The 18,026-nt window shown below is 43.3% G+C and overlaps 3 protein-coding genes across 4 annotated transcripts; 1 reads left to right on the plus strand and 2 right to left on the minus strand.

Annotated features, from left to right (window-relative positions):
- Positions 1-62: 62 nt before the first annotated feature.
- On the minus strand, positions 63-1,791 carry LOC6545144 (39S ribosomal protein L39, mitochondrial). Its single transcript, XM_001972739.3, has 5 exons — positions 1,631-1,791; positions 1,069-1,393; positions 900-1,000; positions 267-709; positions 63-205 (listed from the first exon to the last, which is right to left on the minus strand). Exons 1-5 carry the CDS (start codon positions 1,701-1,703, stop codon positions 146-148), a joined length of 1,002 nt encoding a protein of 333 aa, XP_001972775.1. The 5' UTR covers positions 1,704-1,791; the 3' UTR covers positions 63-145.
- Positions 1,792-2,004: 213 nt separating this feature from the next.
- Positions 2,005-3,662, plus strand: LOC6545145 (proteasome subunit beta type-7). Its single transcript, XM_001972740.3, has 3 exons — positions 2,005-2,210; positions 2,281-2,460; positions 2,987-3,662. The coding sequence occupies exons 1-3, from the start codon at positions 2,149-2,151 to the stop codon at positions 3,561-3,563; spliced, it is 819 nt and encodes a 272-aa protein (XP_001972776.1). The 5' UTR covers positions 2,005-2,148; the 3' UTR covers positions 3,564-3,662.
- LOC6545146 (reversion-inducing cysteine-rich protein with Kazal motifs) lies at positions 3,611-16,796 on the minus strand. Of its 2 annotated transcripts, none has more exons than XM_026976507.1 (8): positions 16,620-16,796; positions 13,703-14,281; positions 10,432-10,487; positions 7,255-7,369; positions 6,969-7,174; positions 6,654-6,795; positions 5,021-6,586; positions 3,611-4,957 (listed from the first exon to the last, which is right to left on the minus strand). In XM_026976507.1, exons 2-8 carry the CDS (start codon positions 14,028-14,030, stop codon positions 4,155-4,157), a joined length of 3,216 nt encoding a protein of 1,071 aa, XP_026832308.1. In that variant the 5' UTR covers positions 14,031-14,281; positions 16,620-16,796; the 3' UTR covers positions 3,611-4,154. The 2 variants fall into 2 exon arrangements, with proteins under 2 accessions (XP_026832308.1, XP_001972777.1); XM_001972741.3 differs by having other exon boundaries at positions 16,588-16,796.
- Positions 16,797-18,026: the final 1,230 nt, after the last annotated feature.

The following is an 18,026-nucleotide window of genomic DNA, read 5'->3' on the forward strand; positions in this document are numbered from 1 at the left end:
ATTTCATTCCAAAATAATTTAGCTAGTAAATAAAACTTTTAAAAACTTTTTAAAGACGGATTTTCGTTGATGTAACAAATTAGGACGCTCTTTAATGATTTACTTTTTAACACTTATAGTATAGTTTTAAATATTAAAGACCGTTTTAAGATAATTGCAGTTGTTGTTGTTCCTCAAATGGTTCATTGGGCAGGCGCGCGGGGCTCTAAAATGTGTTCTTAATCTGTGACACAGTTCTGTACCAAATAACGCAGAGGTATACTCACAGGTTTCTTGGACCGCTCCTCCAATACACCAAATGCAACATGATTCAGCTGGAAGCCAGACGGCAGTGCAACGCCCTGAATGCGATAGAAAGCACCAGAGGGACCTTCCTCCGCAACTTTGTGGGCAGCCGAGATGGCGCATTTGCCTAAAAAGCTGGTAGAGGCCACCATTGGACCGCGTGAGATGTCGATGTGATCACCCAGGCGATATAAGGTGACCCTTCCATTGGTCTGCTGCGCAATGCTGGGCAACTGTTCGCTCTTATACTTGGAATCCTTGAACATCTCCTGGGCTAGATCCTGTTGGACGTCCAAACGCTCGATGCGCAGATCCTGAGCAGCCAGTTTTACCATCTCTGCCGAAATGGCGCGCATCTCTTCCTTTGCTGGCTCCCAGTTCTGGGTTTGCAGCACAATGTCGTGTACAAAGCTACCTGATTTGACTGTAAAATTAAATAGAAAAGATATTTGAGAATGCATTGGATAATAGGATAGCACTAATAGGATATCACTGAAAGTTGTATTATTAAGATAGATATTTATGAAATTATGAAATTCGCATTCAATTAATGGGGGAAACAGTTCAGAAGGTTCGACAAAATCCCTTAAATCTTAGAAAATAATTCGACTTACTGTTTGGTCCGGGAAAGCTGTGGAGTTGAAGATTGGCCTCAGGCTTAAATGCGCGGTTCAAGGCGGCTCCCAACATAAAGCTGCAAGTGCGCCAGAACGCTCTAAAATTAAACAATAAAAAGTTTAATACATGTGACTCAATATATGAAAGTACGAACTTAACACTCACTTGTTGACCACGTGTGGCTCGGAGACATGGAAGTTGAGCAGCTGCAGAGTGCAGGATTCCTGCAAGGGTCTGTGCATATCCCAGGGCACACTGCCGTCGATCAAGGCCAGTGCCGATCGCTTACAGTGCCCCTCACTGAGATGCTGGGCGCAATTAAAGGGCGTGGAGATGTTGCTGTTCATCACCAGAGTGACATCCTCGGGAAGTCCCAGGTACCGCACCTCGATCTTATCGATTCGTCCAACGGCATCCCGTTGACGGCGCTGTTCCTGGTTAAACAGCTCATTTCGCTGGGCTATCGATGCTGAACTGCCACTGAAATTGGCTGTAAACACAATTAAAAAGTCAAAATAAGTAATCCATATTTCATATTGTATAGATCTGGAAGATGTAATGTAAATAACTAGATCCGTATTCAATTCTAGCTATTTTTCCGCCAAGATACCAAAGAGCATGCCATCACTGACTGAGGACTCCACTAAACGTGAATGACTGCCGGCATTATGTAAACAACTTTCTTGATCTTTGGTCAATAAAAGGGCTCGTAATTAGTGTTACTTACCCTTAGTTCTGTATTGCTGTAGCTGCCGCAGGGCGGACCAGCTTGTTTTATATAAATTTGTGGCCGCAGACATTGTAAATTACCAAAATACTTTCCAGGGATGCAATTCACAAAAGTGATGATACTTTGCCAAGGCGGTCAGAAGGTAATCAGTATATCGATATCTTTTAAACGTGACTTTTCGCTTGCAAAATATAAGGGGCTTTCCTAAGCACTTGTTGCTTGTAAAAGAAAAAGAATATTTCACAGTTAATAGTTGTATGTAAAATGTAAATAAACAAAGACGGAACGTTGATGATTCATTATAATTATTTACACAGCTTACAGTAAAACCGAAATTGATAGATTATATTTTTCCTTAGTACTATCGCTCTAGTCGGGACCGTGTATATATCGATATATTATCGATGTTACTTCCAGCTCTATCACGTCTTTAACAATTTTGTTTGTCATCGCGCTCGGCACAAATAAAACTTTAATTTTCCTTGTTAATATAGTTGAAATAAAAAGAATATATAATGGATTTGGATAACGCACGCGATCTGCCCCGCGCTGGGTTCAATTTCGACAACTGCAAGCGGTTAGAATCATCCGGGCTGTCCAACAATCCCCCATCGGCTTTTATTAATTGGTGTTTTATTTGCTTTCAGCAATGCGACTCTTTTAAAAGGAGGCTTCAAGCCACCGACCACCACCAAGACGGGAACCACAATCGTTGGCATTATCTACAAGGATGGTGTTATCCTGGGCGCCGATACACGAGCCACAGAGGGACCCATTGTCTCGGACAAGAACTGCGCCAAGATCCATTACTTGGCCAAAAATATATAGTAAGTCCACAGGCGGCATGTATAAGCCACACCTTCAAGTGCATAAGGGATATCATAATACTAGAAAAGGAGGGATTACGTTATTTGTACCATATTATAACAGTTGGGCCATTTCTTAGTATCCGCATAGTCTACTGTATTGTGCATAGTATATTGCTATTGACTATTGACTATTGCATAGTCACATCTATGTGTATCCATCCTATCCATCCTAAAAGGTTGAAAAGCTACGAAGACGAAGTCATACACAAATAAGTTTCTACATAACCATAATTATGTCAATCGGAATATAGAAATATAACAGTGCATAATAAGAAAGATACCTTAAGCTAAAGTTAATAATCCTTTTCTTTGGTTCAGTCTGTTTCCTTATTTACAATTGAGTATAATGTAAGACATTATTATTTTGATTTTAGAGGGTTAGATCGATTTGGCTCGATTTGTTTCAGAAACTAAAAAAATGTGCAGTTGCATTTTTAACACGCAAAGTATCTCCCAATACTTAACGAAAATCTTTACCCTTCAGCTGCTGTGGAGCTGGAACCGCTGCGGACACTGAGATGACGACGGATCTGATCTCCTCCCAGCTGGAGCTGCATCGCTTGCAGACGGAGCGCGAGGTGCGCGTTGTGGCCGCCAATGTGATGCTGAAGCAGATGCTCTTCCGCTACCAGGGTCACATCAGTGCCGCTCTGGTGCTTGGTGGAGTGGATAAGACCGGACCTCACATCTATTCCATTCATCCACATGGAAGTTCGGACAAACTGCCGTATGCTACCATGGGATCGGGTTCCCTAGCTGCCATGACCGTGTTCGAAAGTCGCTGGAGACCTGACCTGTCCGAGGAGGAGGGTAAGAAATTGGTTCGCGATGCCATCGCCTCCGGCGTCTTCAACGATCTGGGCTCGGGATCCAACGTCGATCTGTGTGTGATCCGCAAGGGCAGTGTTGAGTATCTGCGCAACTATGAGCTGGCCAATAAGAAGGGCGAGCGCCAGTTGGACTACCGCTTCAAGACCGGAACCTCAGCCGTGCTGCACACCAACATTAAGGACCTACTCGTCACCGAACGCGTTCAGGTGGTGCCCATGGAGACTGCTTAAAGCGATTACCCTTTCTACCCTTTCGTACATTTATTATAATAGAGCTTCGGCAGGATTTACATGGAGTGGTTTAATAAAGGAAGCCATGCTTCATCTCAAGTTGCTGTTTTTCGAGGGATTTTATTAGACTAGCGATACTCCTAGGCGGACAATGCTTTGGTCATAAACGAACGCTAGCCAGGGACCAAAAATTAATATATTACAATGTTTTCAATGCCTAAGAATATAACCTCATGGTTAGGGAACATGATCGGGGTTTGGTCCATTAATCTCTTTGTACTTTTACGATCCAGATTTGAAATAATTATTTTTAATTTCTTAAATGTTACCACGAAGCAGTATAAAAATTATAACATACATTTAAATTAGTTAAAACAAAGAGTATTTATGACTAACGGTCCCTGGCATAAAGTAAATAATAACTATAAAAGAACATTAAAGCTTAAGAATTAATTTAGCTAATATCACATGGTACAGAGGGTCAATTCCTTACAGTTGAAGGCACTTTCCATCTCCTTAGAATAACGGATTAATTGGCACCAAGAATTCACTTGATTGAGTCAGATGATACACACTCCTTCTAGGACTAACTTAAGCTATGATTAATCTAGAAACTAACAGAAGTAAGGGGAGTATCCAAATGGCGTGGGAACCATAAGAAGTTGCTCCATTTGGCGTGGGTTCTAGTAGATGCGATACTGTCAAACAGGATAGAGCTAGATTGGTTGTGATCCTGGGAGATTGGGCATTGATTAGGGAGGATATCTTTTCCGCCTCACGGGCGCAGGCCTCCAATTGAAGGCGCGTGGGTCTCTTGATACTGCTGGCCGGCACTATGGCCACAAAGATGCCTACTTCCATGGTGAGGAATCCAGTCAATTGGCACTCGCTAACCTGCACCAGTCCATCCAGCTGCTGGAGCACCCCATGCAGTGTCAAAAGAGTGCTGCTCTGTGCCCTCAGTCCGTACATGGCGCGATCGAATTGCTTTCTCGAGTAGATTATCCTGAAGGCTCCTCCAGCACACAATGGACAACATGCTCCTGGGGGAACTATCAAACGACAGTGCTTGGATACGGGAGCGGGACACTGGACAGTCCTACAGCGTCTTCCCATATCGCTGACCAAAAGGCCCACCTCTCGACATCGACCCACATAATCCACCAGCACGTATTCCGCTCTGGCCGCATAACTACTCTTGTAGGTCACTCCGTTGATGCCACAGACTGGTGACGGTGAGGTGTTAAAGCGACTCGATTGGCAGGCGGACCAATAGGCCACTTGGCCCTGAGGATTGGATTTCAGCAGGGCACAGGCATTGGGATGGGTCCGTCCCTGGGCATCGCATACCTCACCCTGATGAAAGGTTGAACAGTTGGATGCGGTGGCGTTGACTGCAATGCAGAAATCATAATAATAATTGTAATAAATTAAGAAATATTTCTAGAGTAACTTACCACACACGTATTGCAGACAAGGTCGCTGCATGCTGGCCAGGCACACCTTCCTGCTGTCCAAGCACTGAGTTCCGAAAGGACAACTGTTTGGAGGTGCTGCCTGGCAGGCATTCCGAGCATTGCAGGCCCCGTAGACGTAATCCCCCTCAGGCAAATGGCACTTGGCCACACAGGCCGAGGGATAGGTGTTCCCATTGGAGCCGCAAACGGGAACATAGTGAGCTGGACAATTGCACGGTAGACTCGTGTAACTGGAATCTGCAAATCCTGGCAGGCGACACTGCTGTTTGGTGCAAGTGATCTCACCGGCGAAGCAACTGCATAGGTTGCACTCCAGGTAGAATGAGGATCCATGCCGGTAGCTCCTGGCACCTGGAAGGGTGCAGTGGGCATGCACATAGCTCGGCAGAGGTTGACATTGCTCCAGGCGGCCTTGCAATCCACATGAGCAGACAATATGCTCGGCCAGCGGAAACTGACCCACTTCCAGTTTCCTATGGAGATTACTCTTTCCAAGTCGCACATATGAGCCGAAAGGTACAAACAGCTTGGAATCCTGTCCCAAATTGCAGCCCGGTATGCAGGAGTAGCCACGATTGCCTCCTCGCTGCAGAATACACACTTCGCTGGCATTGCAGGGTTTCTTGGCGCAGGGTGAAGTGATACCTTGGAACTCCTCTGGACTGGCATCTCCTGCTTTCAGATAGCTCCCCAGGGATATACAAGGCAGTGGAGCATCATCATCATCCTTTTCTTTTAAACGAGAACATATGTCCTTTGGCCGCTGGTGTTGCAATGTCCAGTCCAGGCACTCATCCAAGAGCTCGTGGCAATCCTCACTGCAAATGCCGTTGAAGAGACCGACTCGCGTGCAGGGCTTCAGTTGGAGGGCACAGACCAAAGCCCTCCACTTATCCGGAGCACATCGACTGGTGTTCTTGATGAAGAGCTCCTGTCCCAGAACCCTGACGGTTCCCCGCTGCTGCAGGAGCTGCAAGTCCTCGCGAGCAGCTGCATCATGTTCTGGCGTGCAGCTGCGAAAGAGTTCCGTGGGTCGATTGTTGAAGTTGGAGCAGAAGCTAAGGCCCTGGCATCCGAGCTCACATGGTGCATCTACACTTTCTATGCATCGTCGCAGTTCCCTCTCTCCAGGCTGGTCCATACACTCGTTCTCAAAACTGGAGCGTGCATCCCACCAATTGCTGGTGAAGATTTGGTTGCACAATCGTCGGCACTTATGGCTGCTGGCCTGTTCGCAGCATTGCCTTTTAGCCGCATCCATTCCCAGGTGGTTGGGCTCCCCTAGAGATCCGCCTTGGCCCGATATCCGTCCTTGTGCTAAGGATCCCCCGGCTCTTCCAGCTCCTCCCGGAACATACAGCTTACCCGTCACTGTTAGAAAACACTGCCAGAAGGGAAGTTGTGGCAGTGGCGACCCACATCCTGCCGCTTCCAAGCGGGAGAAGATCACCTCACTTCGTTCCATAAGAGTGGCGTTTTGATGCAGAAGATTCCGGCAGGTGTGGCGACAATGCTCCTTGCTGCTGTACTCGCAGCAGGGGATGTCTAAGGAATGGTTTTGGAACATTAAGGTTTTGGTTCTTTTGAATCTTTTTATCTTAAGTTTTCTCACATTGTTCGGCATTTGCCAGTGGGGTCATGTCCGTGTGGTTGTTTACGCACTGAATGACATCCGCGTTGCGATCTCCGCAGGCTCCATTGATGTCCACGTGGTCATGGTTGTCGTTGGCGGGCTCGAAAACCGCTCGACAGGCCTAAGCATATGTAATTATTAGTATCGTGTAAAATATTTATACATTTTAATTTTTTAAATCTATAGTAAGTCCTCTAGAAGGAACGGTATAAACGTATTTACAAAGGTGTTTTAGTAATTATATTTCTGTTGTATGGGCTCCGTTCAGATCTCACTGTGTAATGGATCCCTTACCTCCAGACACTCGGAAGTTCGGGCCTGTCCGCAGCACTGATCTGCTGCCTCCTGCCGCTCCAGACAGTCGTAAAGCGTTTGCTCATCGCTCCGCCGGCAACTTTGCACAGGTGAGCGACTCGAAGTGGCGCACATGTTGCGGCAATGGGGCAGCACTCCGAATTGGCAGCAGCGTCTGCCCGACCAGTCGGCTCCACGGGTGACCGCTGCAACAAAAAGGAAAAACCAAAATACATACGAGTATAGTGGACTTAATGGATTTTATGATCTAATTTTACACACTCACCGTCAAAAGTCTGGTTAACGCAGGTCCAAAACTCCACCTGGTGCAGTTGACAGTATCGGTGCAGTTCATCGCGACTGTCGCCGCCAGTGCCAGTGGCATGCTCCACCAGAGATAACTGGAAAATATGCATAAATTGCAATAGACAACAAGTTATTAATCGCAATCAAACTTAATCATCGGCCGTGCGCTTAACCCGCAACTCCTGACCCGCAACCTGTTGGACCTCAAGTGTAGTCTCAAAGTTTCGACACTCGGCAAAATTGTAAGTGCATTCTGCTCAGCTTTAAACATTTATTAAATTTTACTAAACTTACTTAAATGAATTTAAAGACTTCGCTGAATTGAATGAATTTAAAGACTTTGTTGTTCGTTTCTAGTCCGAAGAACGTGGGGTACATTGCTTAAAATTTTTAAAAACCTCACCCAAGTGTTTTTAATTGGTCTTTGTTTGAGTGCACGGGGTTGCAATCAGGGTCGGTATTAAGTTTTGGATACAGGACTCAAGACATGCAGGTTGCACTTTATCCTGCTCTTTTCGTTGTAGTTTTTGGCGTATTATGTTACATTTTTGAATGCTGCTCTCATCCCGACACCATCATAAATAACATTTGCCCCGCACTCGCTCTTCTATCGATAAGGAACGGGCCGAGGGAACTTCAATACCAAATTTTCAGGCTCACTCCACACGGCGACTGGCGTATCTGCCACAGTAATCTGAGTAAAGCGATGTCTATTCAAGATACTTCGTGTGCTTGTCCTCGGAACTTGTCTGGATCTTGAGCCTGGTGGCATTCCCATAAATACAAATTAACATAAACTGAGGTGGAGATGCTGTGGCATTAACGGGTAGTGCATTTTGTGGAATAAAAAATTGGTTTAAGATTTTGAAATGGGCTTTTTGCTTAATCTAAATGCGGCTTAAGCTGTTATTGTCATAAGTATATTCCAAGGCCATTACATTACACTTTTAAAGTAGTGCTCTCCTATTTGTAAGCCTACATTAAACTAATTTCAGGCATGACAACCGATAATTAAAATAGAAGCCTTCTTTAATTGCTTTCCCTATGTTCAAGAGTTGTTGATAGGACACTTAAAAGTGTGTCCGCCCCTCTATTTAATCACATGCTTATTTCCGAATTGCAGGGTACCCTCTATCGACTACGCCCCTGTTCGGTACGCACTTCTTGCATGTGTGTCCCTGGCCTGTTTCCCCCTCTTTGAAGCCCGCGCCTCGGGCATGTCTGTTGCAGTTTTGTTAATGAAGTGTCCGTGGCCATGTCACGCACTCCCACACACTCGGATAATGGCTACACTACATGGCAGCCCACTCTGCGAGGACAACCTGCCCACCTGGGCACCGCCGAATCCCATCAGATACAAAGGCCCACAGGATTGCCTGTTGCAATTATCAGACCCCGAGCATTTTGTCAATAATAAAATGCGCGTAAATTTTCACTTATCTCGCGAGGATCGGCCGTCTCGGATTCGACGCTTCACACGTTCAGGGGACGGGGAATAGAACAATTTGTGAGTGGGGAGTCGGATATCAAGGGGTCTCCAATTTCCCGACACCCACTTGTAAGATCTAACTCTCTAATCTTTCGCACACGGGAGAGAGCAGGCAAAGCAATTGAAAAGTGGATTTGGGTAACGCCCATGGGAAGGCAACCGGTTGGCTTGACGTTATCCTGTTTGTCAGTTTCAATTTGGCCAAAAGATTTAATGCCTTCATTTGCATTTCTAAATGAAAAGATTGGCAAAGCCACACAGCCCACTTTCGGCTGGGAAAACTAATTGGTTTTGGGTGGAAAATGGTTATGATTACAAAGTTAAATGATGTCAGTGATTTGATTGCCGGCATTGCCTCCAACTAAATCGGGGCTAGGAGCAGACTACCGACAACTGCACACACGACACTCACTCACTCGCAAAGACAACAAATTGATTTTCAGCCGGCTCGGGTTTTATGAATGACTTTGAGTGGCAAACTGGTTCGTCTGGCTCTCAGTTTGCACAGCAAAAAATGCATTTCATTCAAGCTCATTTAAGACTATTCAAATCTGCTTGGATTATCGATTCATTTCGTTTTTCCCTATGCAAATTTAAACAAATCAAGTGGTATTGCAACTTTTGAAGAGGTCAGGAATGATGTTCCAACTTCATGGGTTTTATTTGCTGTGTAGCTGACTGGGCTTTGGTCTGGGTTCGGTCTTGAGGTGCAATTACCTGTTTGCCAGTTTATGCTAATTAACAATGCAATTTGTGCGGATTTTTCAATCCTTTTTGGCACAAGGCTCTATAATCTGAAATCGACTGCCAGCGGATGTGGATATGGTATTCAAAGTTCTACCGAAATCGAACGGCCATTAAAACCTGTCATAATCGTTTTCAATGAATTTTCTGCGTGTGACAGTCTGACGGATCAACGTTTATTGAATTCTAAATGTATATTGCTTGGCATGCACGGCCCGTAGTCCATTCACAATGAGGGAAAGAGGATTCATGGGCCCATAAAAATACCAGGAAATGCATTGTGGCTTGATCAGTAGTTTTTCCACCTTATCGGCTTGTTCAATCTGTATCTGATCTGCTGTCCGAGGTGTTCGTACTTATGGCTACTTGCCTCTGGCTAACGTTTAATATTTATGACAGACACATCATTTCCCTTCGAGTTGCTTTTCACTGTGCCCAGGCGCCTGCCACATCGCGTTGGGGTAAAATAGTTATGTTTGAGTACTAGGCTCCAAAAATGTATGCAAATGCCGAAAAAAATGTATTTTAAGAACTACAATCTTTAAGATATACAATCTTTAAGATATACAATCATTTATATTCGTGTCATTCTTATTCATTGATGAATTCGTATGAACCCCTTAGAATAAATTAGATAATATATCGAATAAAATGGAATTTAAATTAAGTAAAAAGGAATATAAGTTTTTAATATTGGAATTATAATTTTTTGGAATATATGTTTGTCTTAGAAATCCACAATCTCAAAAGAGATTCGAGTTAAACTTTCGCCAAACTGTTGTCAAAGTGCTGCCCTTGTCTGTGCCACCCGTTGCATCCACTCAAGCATCCATACGCATTTTTGATATATGATCAATCCTACCCACTAAGACCCCCTTTCCGCCTTTCCGCCTTTCCGCCTCTCCCCCGATCTGCGATACTTACATTTTCGCATGCTGTGCGACATGAGCCGAAGACCTGATTGCAACATGTGAAGATATCTGCAAGAGAAGCAAACAAACAGAAAATAAGCATGTTGCGAGAGGAAAACAAGAAGTTAAGTTGGCAAAGTGCAGCATATCAGGGTTTAATGGCTTGGCTCACGCATTTTGACACCACTCAGTAAATTTAAATTTAAATAAATGCCACGGAAGGCAGCGAGATATCCGCCAGTGGCTCGCCAAAGGAGCGGGTTGATTCCTGATTCCCGATTCCCGATCGTGGTCATGGCCACGATCATGATCGCCACATGTTGTGCTGAATCTGTGGCAACATACACTTCCTCTGGCACAAATCACACAGGGACTTTCACGGGGTTGGGGTCTCGTTGGTCGCACTAATTAGGTGGCTGGAATGGTATCCTGCTTATCTACGAGTACCCAGGGTGACTGATTACTTATTAAGCACTTAAGGCTTGTTTTCCTTTTCTTTTTTTTTTTCTTGCTCGCTCCCCTTTTTTTCTGGCTGCGGTTCATTTGGAGGATTGCTCATTGGGTGTTGAACTTTTCTTGCGAAAAAAGGGGGGCACACAATGAGGCGTTTGGTTTTGGGAACAGGGATGACACCGTGATATAATAAAAAGTTTCTTTCATAAGGGAATCCACATGCGTAAGTAGTAGGAAAAGTATTTTATTTTATTTTATTTGATATATGAAATGCTCACCAGCATGAATTCAACCAGCAATCAGATTTCAACTGTTCGTAAGATCCTGAAGTTTTAATCCCCGTCAATTGTAACAGCTTGTCTCACCTAACTATAATTGACACTATTCTGATTGCGCTGGAGATTGAACAACGAGATAGCCTGCTCATCCCAACCAGATGAATATGAATGAGTTTGTTCGAAGGGAACTGAAAGTCGTGACACGAATGCCATATCTCCAGTGAAGGGAGCACTCACTTGAGGATCACTTTAAACTATCTGAGTTTTGTGAAATCACGTCATGAGGCCCATCGCTATGTGGAAGCGTTTCCCATGTCTGACATCTGCGACACATGTCCCCGATCTCCGGACTCGAAACTCCGGATCCGTGGAACTTGGACGTGTGACAGTTGGCTGGGCGTAAAGGGCGGGTTCAAAGAGTTTCGCTGAGTGCGTGAAAAATTTCAGTTTTTGTCACTTGCGTCAGGAACTGGGGGGCTACTGAACTTCACAGAAGATCAAAAGCAGTGCCCATTAATTAAGTGTGCAATTGCCAAAGGAGGGCAGGCAACTGTGGACGAGGGGGTGGAGTGAAAACTGCTAAGATTTCCCTCGTTTCTTGTTCGGAAACTCACGTATTTTTGGCTCAGCCATTTTCATTTCGGCCAACCGAGTCCGGACAGTCGCATTTTATCTTTTTTTCTCGGGTTGAATGACTAATTTTAGCGGAAATTTACTTTGAAGTCCACCGAAATAAATTTGGCCGCGGCCAATGAACATCGAATTGGGGAATCAAATGTGCGAATGCGAAACTGTGACAAATCGTTTGGAAAATGCCTTTTTGATTTCCCAGGCGTTGCCTTCTACCCCATTTTGACATTTCTCCGATTCTTCTGATTCGCTTTTTATTTTGCATTTATTTTTAAAACTGTTAATGTTTTCATTTGTGCCTGCTACTCTGCGTATAGTGTGTCGTTGAGTGCTATTTTTATGGTGTATCTTAATTTCAGTTTTAGTTGCAAAGTTGCGCAGCCTTTCGATGCTTCTTTTCTCCTCTGGCCAATGATCTAAGTTGCCTGTCAACGCACCACACGCAAAAAAATAGTGGATCGTTTTGAAAATAATTAAAAGGAAGAAATGCAAATAACAAACTTCTGAATTTTCCCAGTAGTTAGCATGTCAAATGAGTTTTTTTAAAGGTTCACAGATGAATGGATAATATTGTACTCTTTCTATTCTACTTTAATAATATTTCTCGCCGCTGTGCATCTTTCCTGTTTGGATCATGGGAATGGGCTGACTTCTAAAAATAAAGATATCCCCCGAATGGCAGTCTCCGGATTCGCTGTCGCATGTCAAGTGTCACAGCTGATTTGTCGCCAAGTTGTCGGCATTTGCGGGAGGATAACTCCCATCAAAAGAAGTGGACGCAGCCGACCACCCGTTTGATCAACGTGAGTGCAACAAAAATGATTGTTTAATAGATATTTTACGATGGCAGCGCATTCAAAGGAAGCATCAACGATGGCTATTTGTATGCAAAACACTTCAAATGCCGCACCAGCCACATCATTTCGGATGCACAACATCGCGCGCAGTCGAGCCAAAGAATTTCCTTTTGCAAAAAAGAGCCACAGTACAATCAGTTAGGCTCAAGGCGGCGACATATATGTGTGCAGGCCATAAAATTTCATTGGAAATCTAACACATTTATCATACACTGACACCCCCAACCAACCATAATTCACTCGAGTCGAGCAGCGAGTTAATAAAGCCGGCAGCCAAGAGAAGCATATCTTGGAATCCTACTGGTGTACATATGCTGGCGCCATCAGACAACCCAGCTTTGCAACAATTTAAACTAATTTTTAACACTGTTTCAATTTAGATTCGAGCACAGGCACGCACTCACTCGGATACGAGTATCTGTATCTGAAAGCATTGGCATCGTCATCGTCATCAGCATCAGCACTTTCAATTAAAACATTTCGTTCGCGCTCAAAGCAAATTATTGCTTTTGATTAAGTGAGTGGCTGCGAGTGTGGTTCCATTTACATGCAAATCAAAGTGGGAGGGGCTGCAAAATGTTTGTATATTTTCGCCGGCTCCTCCATTTTCAGCCGAACTGACCAGCCCTAAAAATGCGGGTCGGCGAAAGGGGAGTGTATGAAAGTGACAACGTTCAAATAAATTAAGGAACCGGTTTGGTTTGATAGCAATGAACTCGCAAAACCTGGAACTCCAAATAGGTATGGTTCAGATATGCTGCATATCATGCCGCCGAAGAGGGAGTTACTCAATAAAATATTGATAATTTGTATGAATCTGACTGACGATTCTCTGATGTCTGACTTTTGATTGTAAAAGGATAAATTATTTTAACGGATTGTCGTGCCATGCCACTAAGTAGCACTGTTTTGCTTTAACACTTTCTTTTTTTTTTTATAAAATTTTCAATATATTTCTAAGTCATTTGTCCGTCATGACACATTTGTGTGTCAAACCAAACTGATAAGCGGCTGCTTTTGATGTGCCAGCAAAAGGTCATAGGGCTGAGGTTTCTTATCAACTTACCATGCGACTCTCCGGACGATCCTACAGATTCCACAGCCGTGACCTCGGAGCTATCGATTACCTCACTAGTATCTGCATCCAGCCAGTCGTAGTCATCCGAATCCAGGCTCACAGAATGGCTGCGACTGTTCTTCTTCAGTCCGCCAGATGGCGCATGGCGATGGTGGTCCGCTGAGGCATTGCTCTTATTATTTCGACGACGCACCTGTCGCTCCCCCGAATGGTGGTGATCATTCTTGGTGCTCTGATTCTCCTCCAACTGGCGGACAGCACTGACCACGCCGAAGGGCAGCAGCAGCAGGAGAATTTCCCAGCCACTCAGGCGCATTTTTATCGTTGTTTTGTCTGCGGCTTGAAATTTATATGCACTTGTTTGTTTGTATTTTATACTGATTATAATGCCGAGTGCATTTTGTGCACACTGATTACTGGTGGCGGCCAAAGGAAATGAGTGTGTCACAAGTCAAAAGTCTCGCAGGGTTCAGCTGTAGTAATATACTTATACACATGGCCAATTGGCATCCGTTCGATAAGCGAGCGCTTACGCACAACTTCTCACTATATACAAACACACTTTTCCTGCACAGAAAGAAATGTTTTGGGGTTTAAGGGGCTTCATTTTATTATCAATCTCATCATTTCAACTGATAATAATACTTTGGAATGATTTGAGTTGGCAGTTTTAAGCGTTGAATGCAAAATATATATATTTGTTTTGTCAAATTATTTAAATTAAATATAGCACCAACATTTAAGCTTGCATTTTCGAGTGTATGTTTATGGGCAGTGGGGCTGCGATGCTCGTTACTAGATAGTGATTGAAAAACGCAGACAAAAAACGAAAAACGATTAAATTTAATGGTCTCCCGCACAAGGGACTCTATTGATAGGGGAGTTGGGCTATCTGTTGGAATATACATGAATAAATGCAAGACTGTTTACTCGCTGGCGAATGTGAAGGCATTTGGAAGACGCCTCCGCCTCCGCTTCCGCCTCTGCCATCACCATCACCATCGCCACTTGTCCACACGATGTCACACAGTAATTAAGCCAATTGACCTCGCTTGGCCGCGAGTTTGGCAAAACGTTCCCAACTCTTCGCTGCCTGCTCCTCCGTAATCCACAAAGGCAAAGTAGCGAGCGCATTGCCGAACGGCGACGGCGACAACATTTTATTAAAAGTGAAAAATATAAATAAATAATATCAAAAAGCGCCAGCGGTAGCGGCCTACAAAGTGACACAAACGGCGCTGGCGGGGCGGGGGGCACTAATGATGAGACTCGTTTCGGGTGGGGTTTTTGAAAGCCCTCTTTTCCGCCCCCTCTGCCTTTCGCCTAGTGTCCTTGCACTTTGCACTCGAAAAAATACTGACTTATTTACGTTCCCACTCATATTTAGTGATGAAAAAAATTACAAAGACCAAGCTAATATAATTCAACTGGTACAAATGCTCGAAATATAAAAATCTATTTGGAAATAGTCTGTTTCATTAGGCTAAGAAGTAGAACAAGAAAATATTTAGCTTAAGGACTATGCACAATAAAAATAATATATTTATATAATTTAAAGATATATATTTTATTGGCCTCATTTTGCTTTAGATTTGTTGCGCATAGACTTCCATTAAAATGGATCCTATCAATTGAATGGCTGGCTAATTGCTTATAGCCTTTAATCAATCTGCTTAAACAATTTCTGACTTTTTAACTATTAAATGTGTTCAACATACAATCAGAAACCATTCAGATATTTTTTGCACTGCCTGTCTGTGGCAGTGTCAAAGCGCATACCAAAGCAGGCGGCAGAGAAAGGGGGCGTGTAGTACGAAGGGCGGGCGGCGAAAGGGGGTCGGAGAAGGGGGAGGCGGGTGCTGAAGGGTGGCAGGGAGGTAGCCGGGCTATCAGCGTTGAGTTGAGCGGCGACTGTGCTTTGATGTCTTTCTAATTGCATATTTTACAGCGCCAGAGAGTCGTCCTCGCACACCCGCGCCTCCACAGCCAGCGCCGCTATCCTGCAAAAGGATAGCACTTTCAGCGAGAGTGGAAAGTGGAGCTATTTGCTGTGATGATGTGGATGCCGGCAGGGTGCCCCTATGTCCCTTCGCCCAAAGCCCTCAGCCCCCAGCCTCCAGCCCCCAGCCCGCAGCCCCCGGGCCACCTCCTCAAAGACGCCGTGATCCAAAGTGGACCAGGACCTGGTTGGTTTGTCAACTTCAGCGTCAGCGTCAGCGTCAGACGAATCCGAGTAGGAACACAAAGGCTGAGACAAAAGCGGCATGTTCAAAAACTAGACAAATATTAACTCATATGCAGCTTGAGGTTGAGCGGAGAAGTAGAAGCCTTTGTCTTTGGCCCTACAGTCGTACTTCTGTAAGACAAACTTATAAATATTTCAGCGAACTGAAAATAACAATTACTTATAGTGTGAAATAGTAAAAACATAAAGATCATCTCCTTTTAACCCGGTTTGGATGAGAAAAATATCCAATTGGTAATAAAAAACCTAACACCTAAGCCCAAAAATTTATAAAGAAAATGTAAACAATAAGTAACTAAATAATTTAAGTAGTATATGATTATGATTTCTGCATTTAAAGCGTTTTTAGAAATATTTTGTTCAATGTACAAAGCTTACAGCCAGCTAATTATAGGCAGCACCCACTGTACATGTGTGATTGTGGCTTCAACTCCGTTTTGATTGCAATGGGAGAACAATATGCATCAAACAGAAAATAGCGCCACTTTGCAAAAAGGGATGCAAAGGAGCCGCAAAAGGACCTGCACGTACATGCATCCCAAAAGCTCACACACGCAAACACACACACATCCATAAACACATTGCACCCGAATGCAGCCCACAAACACTTGTCGTTTGATTTGTTTACCGGGTTCACTGCGCTTTCCCGCCGAAACTCACGCTTTGGCTTGGATTATGCTTAAGTATTAACTTTATTAATTTAGGCAGCCTGTCATTTGATTTGCACTGAACAAACACTTTTACTTTTTATTACTCATATCATTTATTTTGATTCGCGATCGACACACTTGACGCGCGACATCTTTTACGTCCGCACGATCCGACGGTTGGAAACGGAGTGATATCGACGGTTGGTGTTTCAAGTGCAAGTGTTTCGATAACCGATAACCGCCGAACTGAGAGAAAATAAAAGAGAAAAACAGGACTGCTTCGAATTTTCTCTTTTCATATTTTGTGCTTTAAAACGTAAAAAAAGATAAAATTTCAGGCAGTCTTCTTTTTCTTTCATTTTTTTAGATCAATTTTAGACGGTTGGAAACTTGGTAGCTTTAGTTGAGTTAAGAACCGCTGGATTTTATTTTCGCGTTGCCAACTGACTTGAACTGCTTGAACTGCTTTTAAGCGCCATGTTCAAATGTTGTTTCACTACTTAACAGTTTAGTACAAATGGTCATCAAAATGCTAAAAAATAAAATTAAGTTACAACGAATATGTATATACATTGTAGCCATTGAAACCCCTTGAGTAAACTCTGCCCTTTGTTTGTTTTAGTTATTTATTTACCGAATAATTTAAATTCACATACATTTAAGTTTACATATACATTTCATTCATATGAATATAAGTTGTCTTGTAGTTTGTATGTGTATATATTTATATTTTAGGTGGTGTTAACCCTCATTTATGGTTTAGTTTTCAACAATGTCCCCTTTAGGCTACAATAAATAAACTATTTGTAGGAAATATATTTGTATGTATATGCTGAATTTGTACATTTCGCTTCGCTTTTATGTGTTGCATTCTTGGTTTTTTTTTTCATTCCAAGTGCATTATTCACGTTCTCGTATATGTTTTAAAGTATCTTCTGCTTAAATCGGAGGTTTTTCAGCATATATCCTGTTGTTCTGTTGTTTCGGTTTTTTTACTCATGTCAGCAATGTTGTTCTTGTGTGTTGTCAGTTACCGGACAAATTGAAACAATTGTGTAGAAGAATTTGTTTAGAAAAACTTGTACAAGTATAGTGTACATATATTTCATTATATTTATATGCTTGGCTCCTTAGAGTATGTACTTTTTGTCTAGTTAACACGTGCAGTGCTATGTATTCCTCAAGTCTTTGTTTAAGTTTAAATTACACACATTCAGTTGTTGGTATTCTGCAATATTTACTGGGATTAAGTAGCATATTTTACACACATTATAAGGTCTGACTTCCCATAGTTCATACGACAACACCGAAAATACACGCATAGCTTTATGTGAAAAAGAAATCGGCCAACCCTAATGCATTCCCCTTTCAAACTTTCCTATGCTTCATATGCCTCGGAATCCTCGTTGTAAGTACA

This window comes from Drosophila erecta, unplaced genomic scaffold (assembly GCF_003286155.1).
Source record: "Drosophila erecta strain 14021-0224.00,06,07 unplaced genomic scaffold, DereRS2 tig00000021-arrow-pilon, whole genome shotgun sequence".
NCBI lineage: Eukaryota > Metazoa > Arthropoda > Insecta > Diptera > Drosophilidae > Drosophila > Drosophila erecta.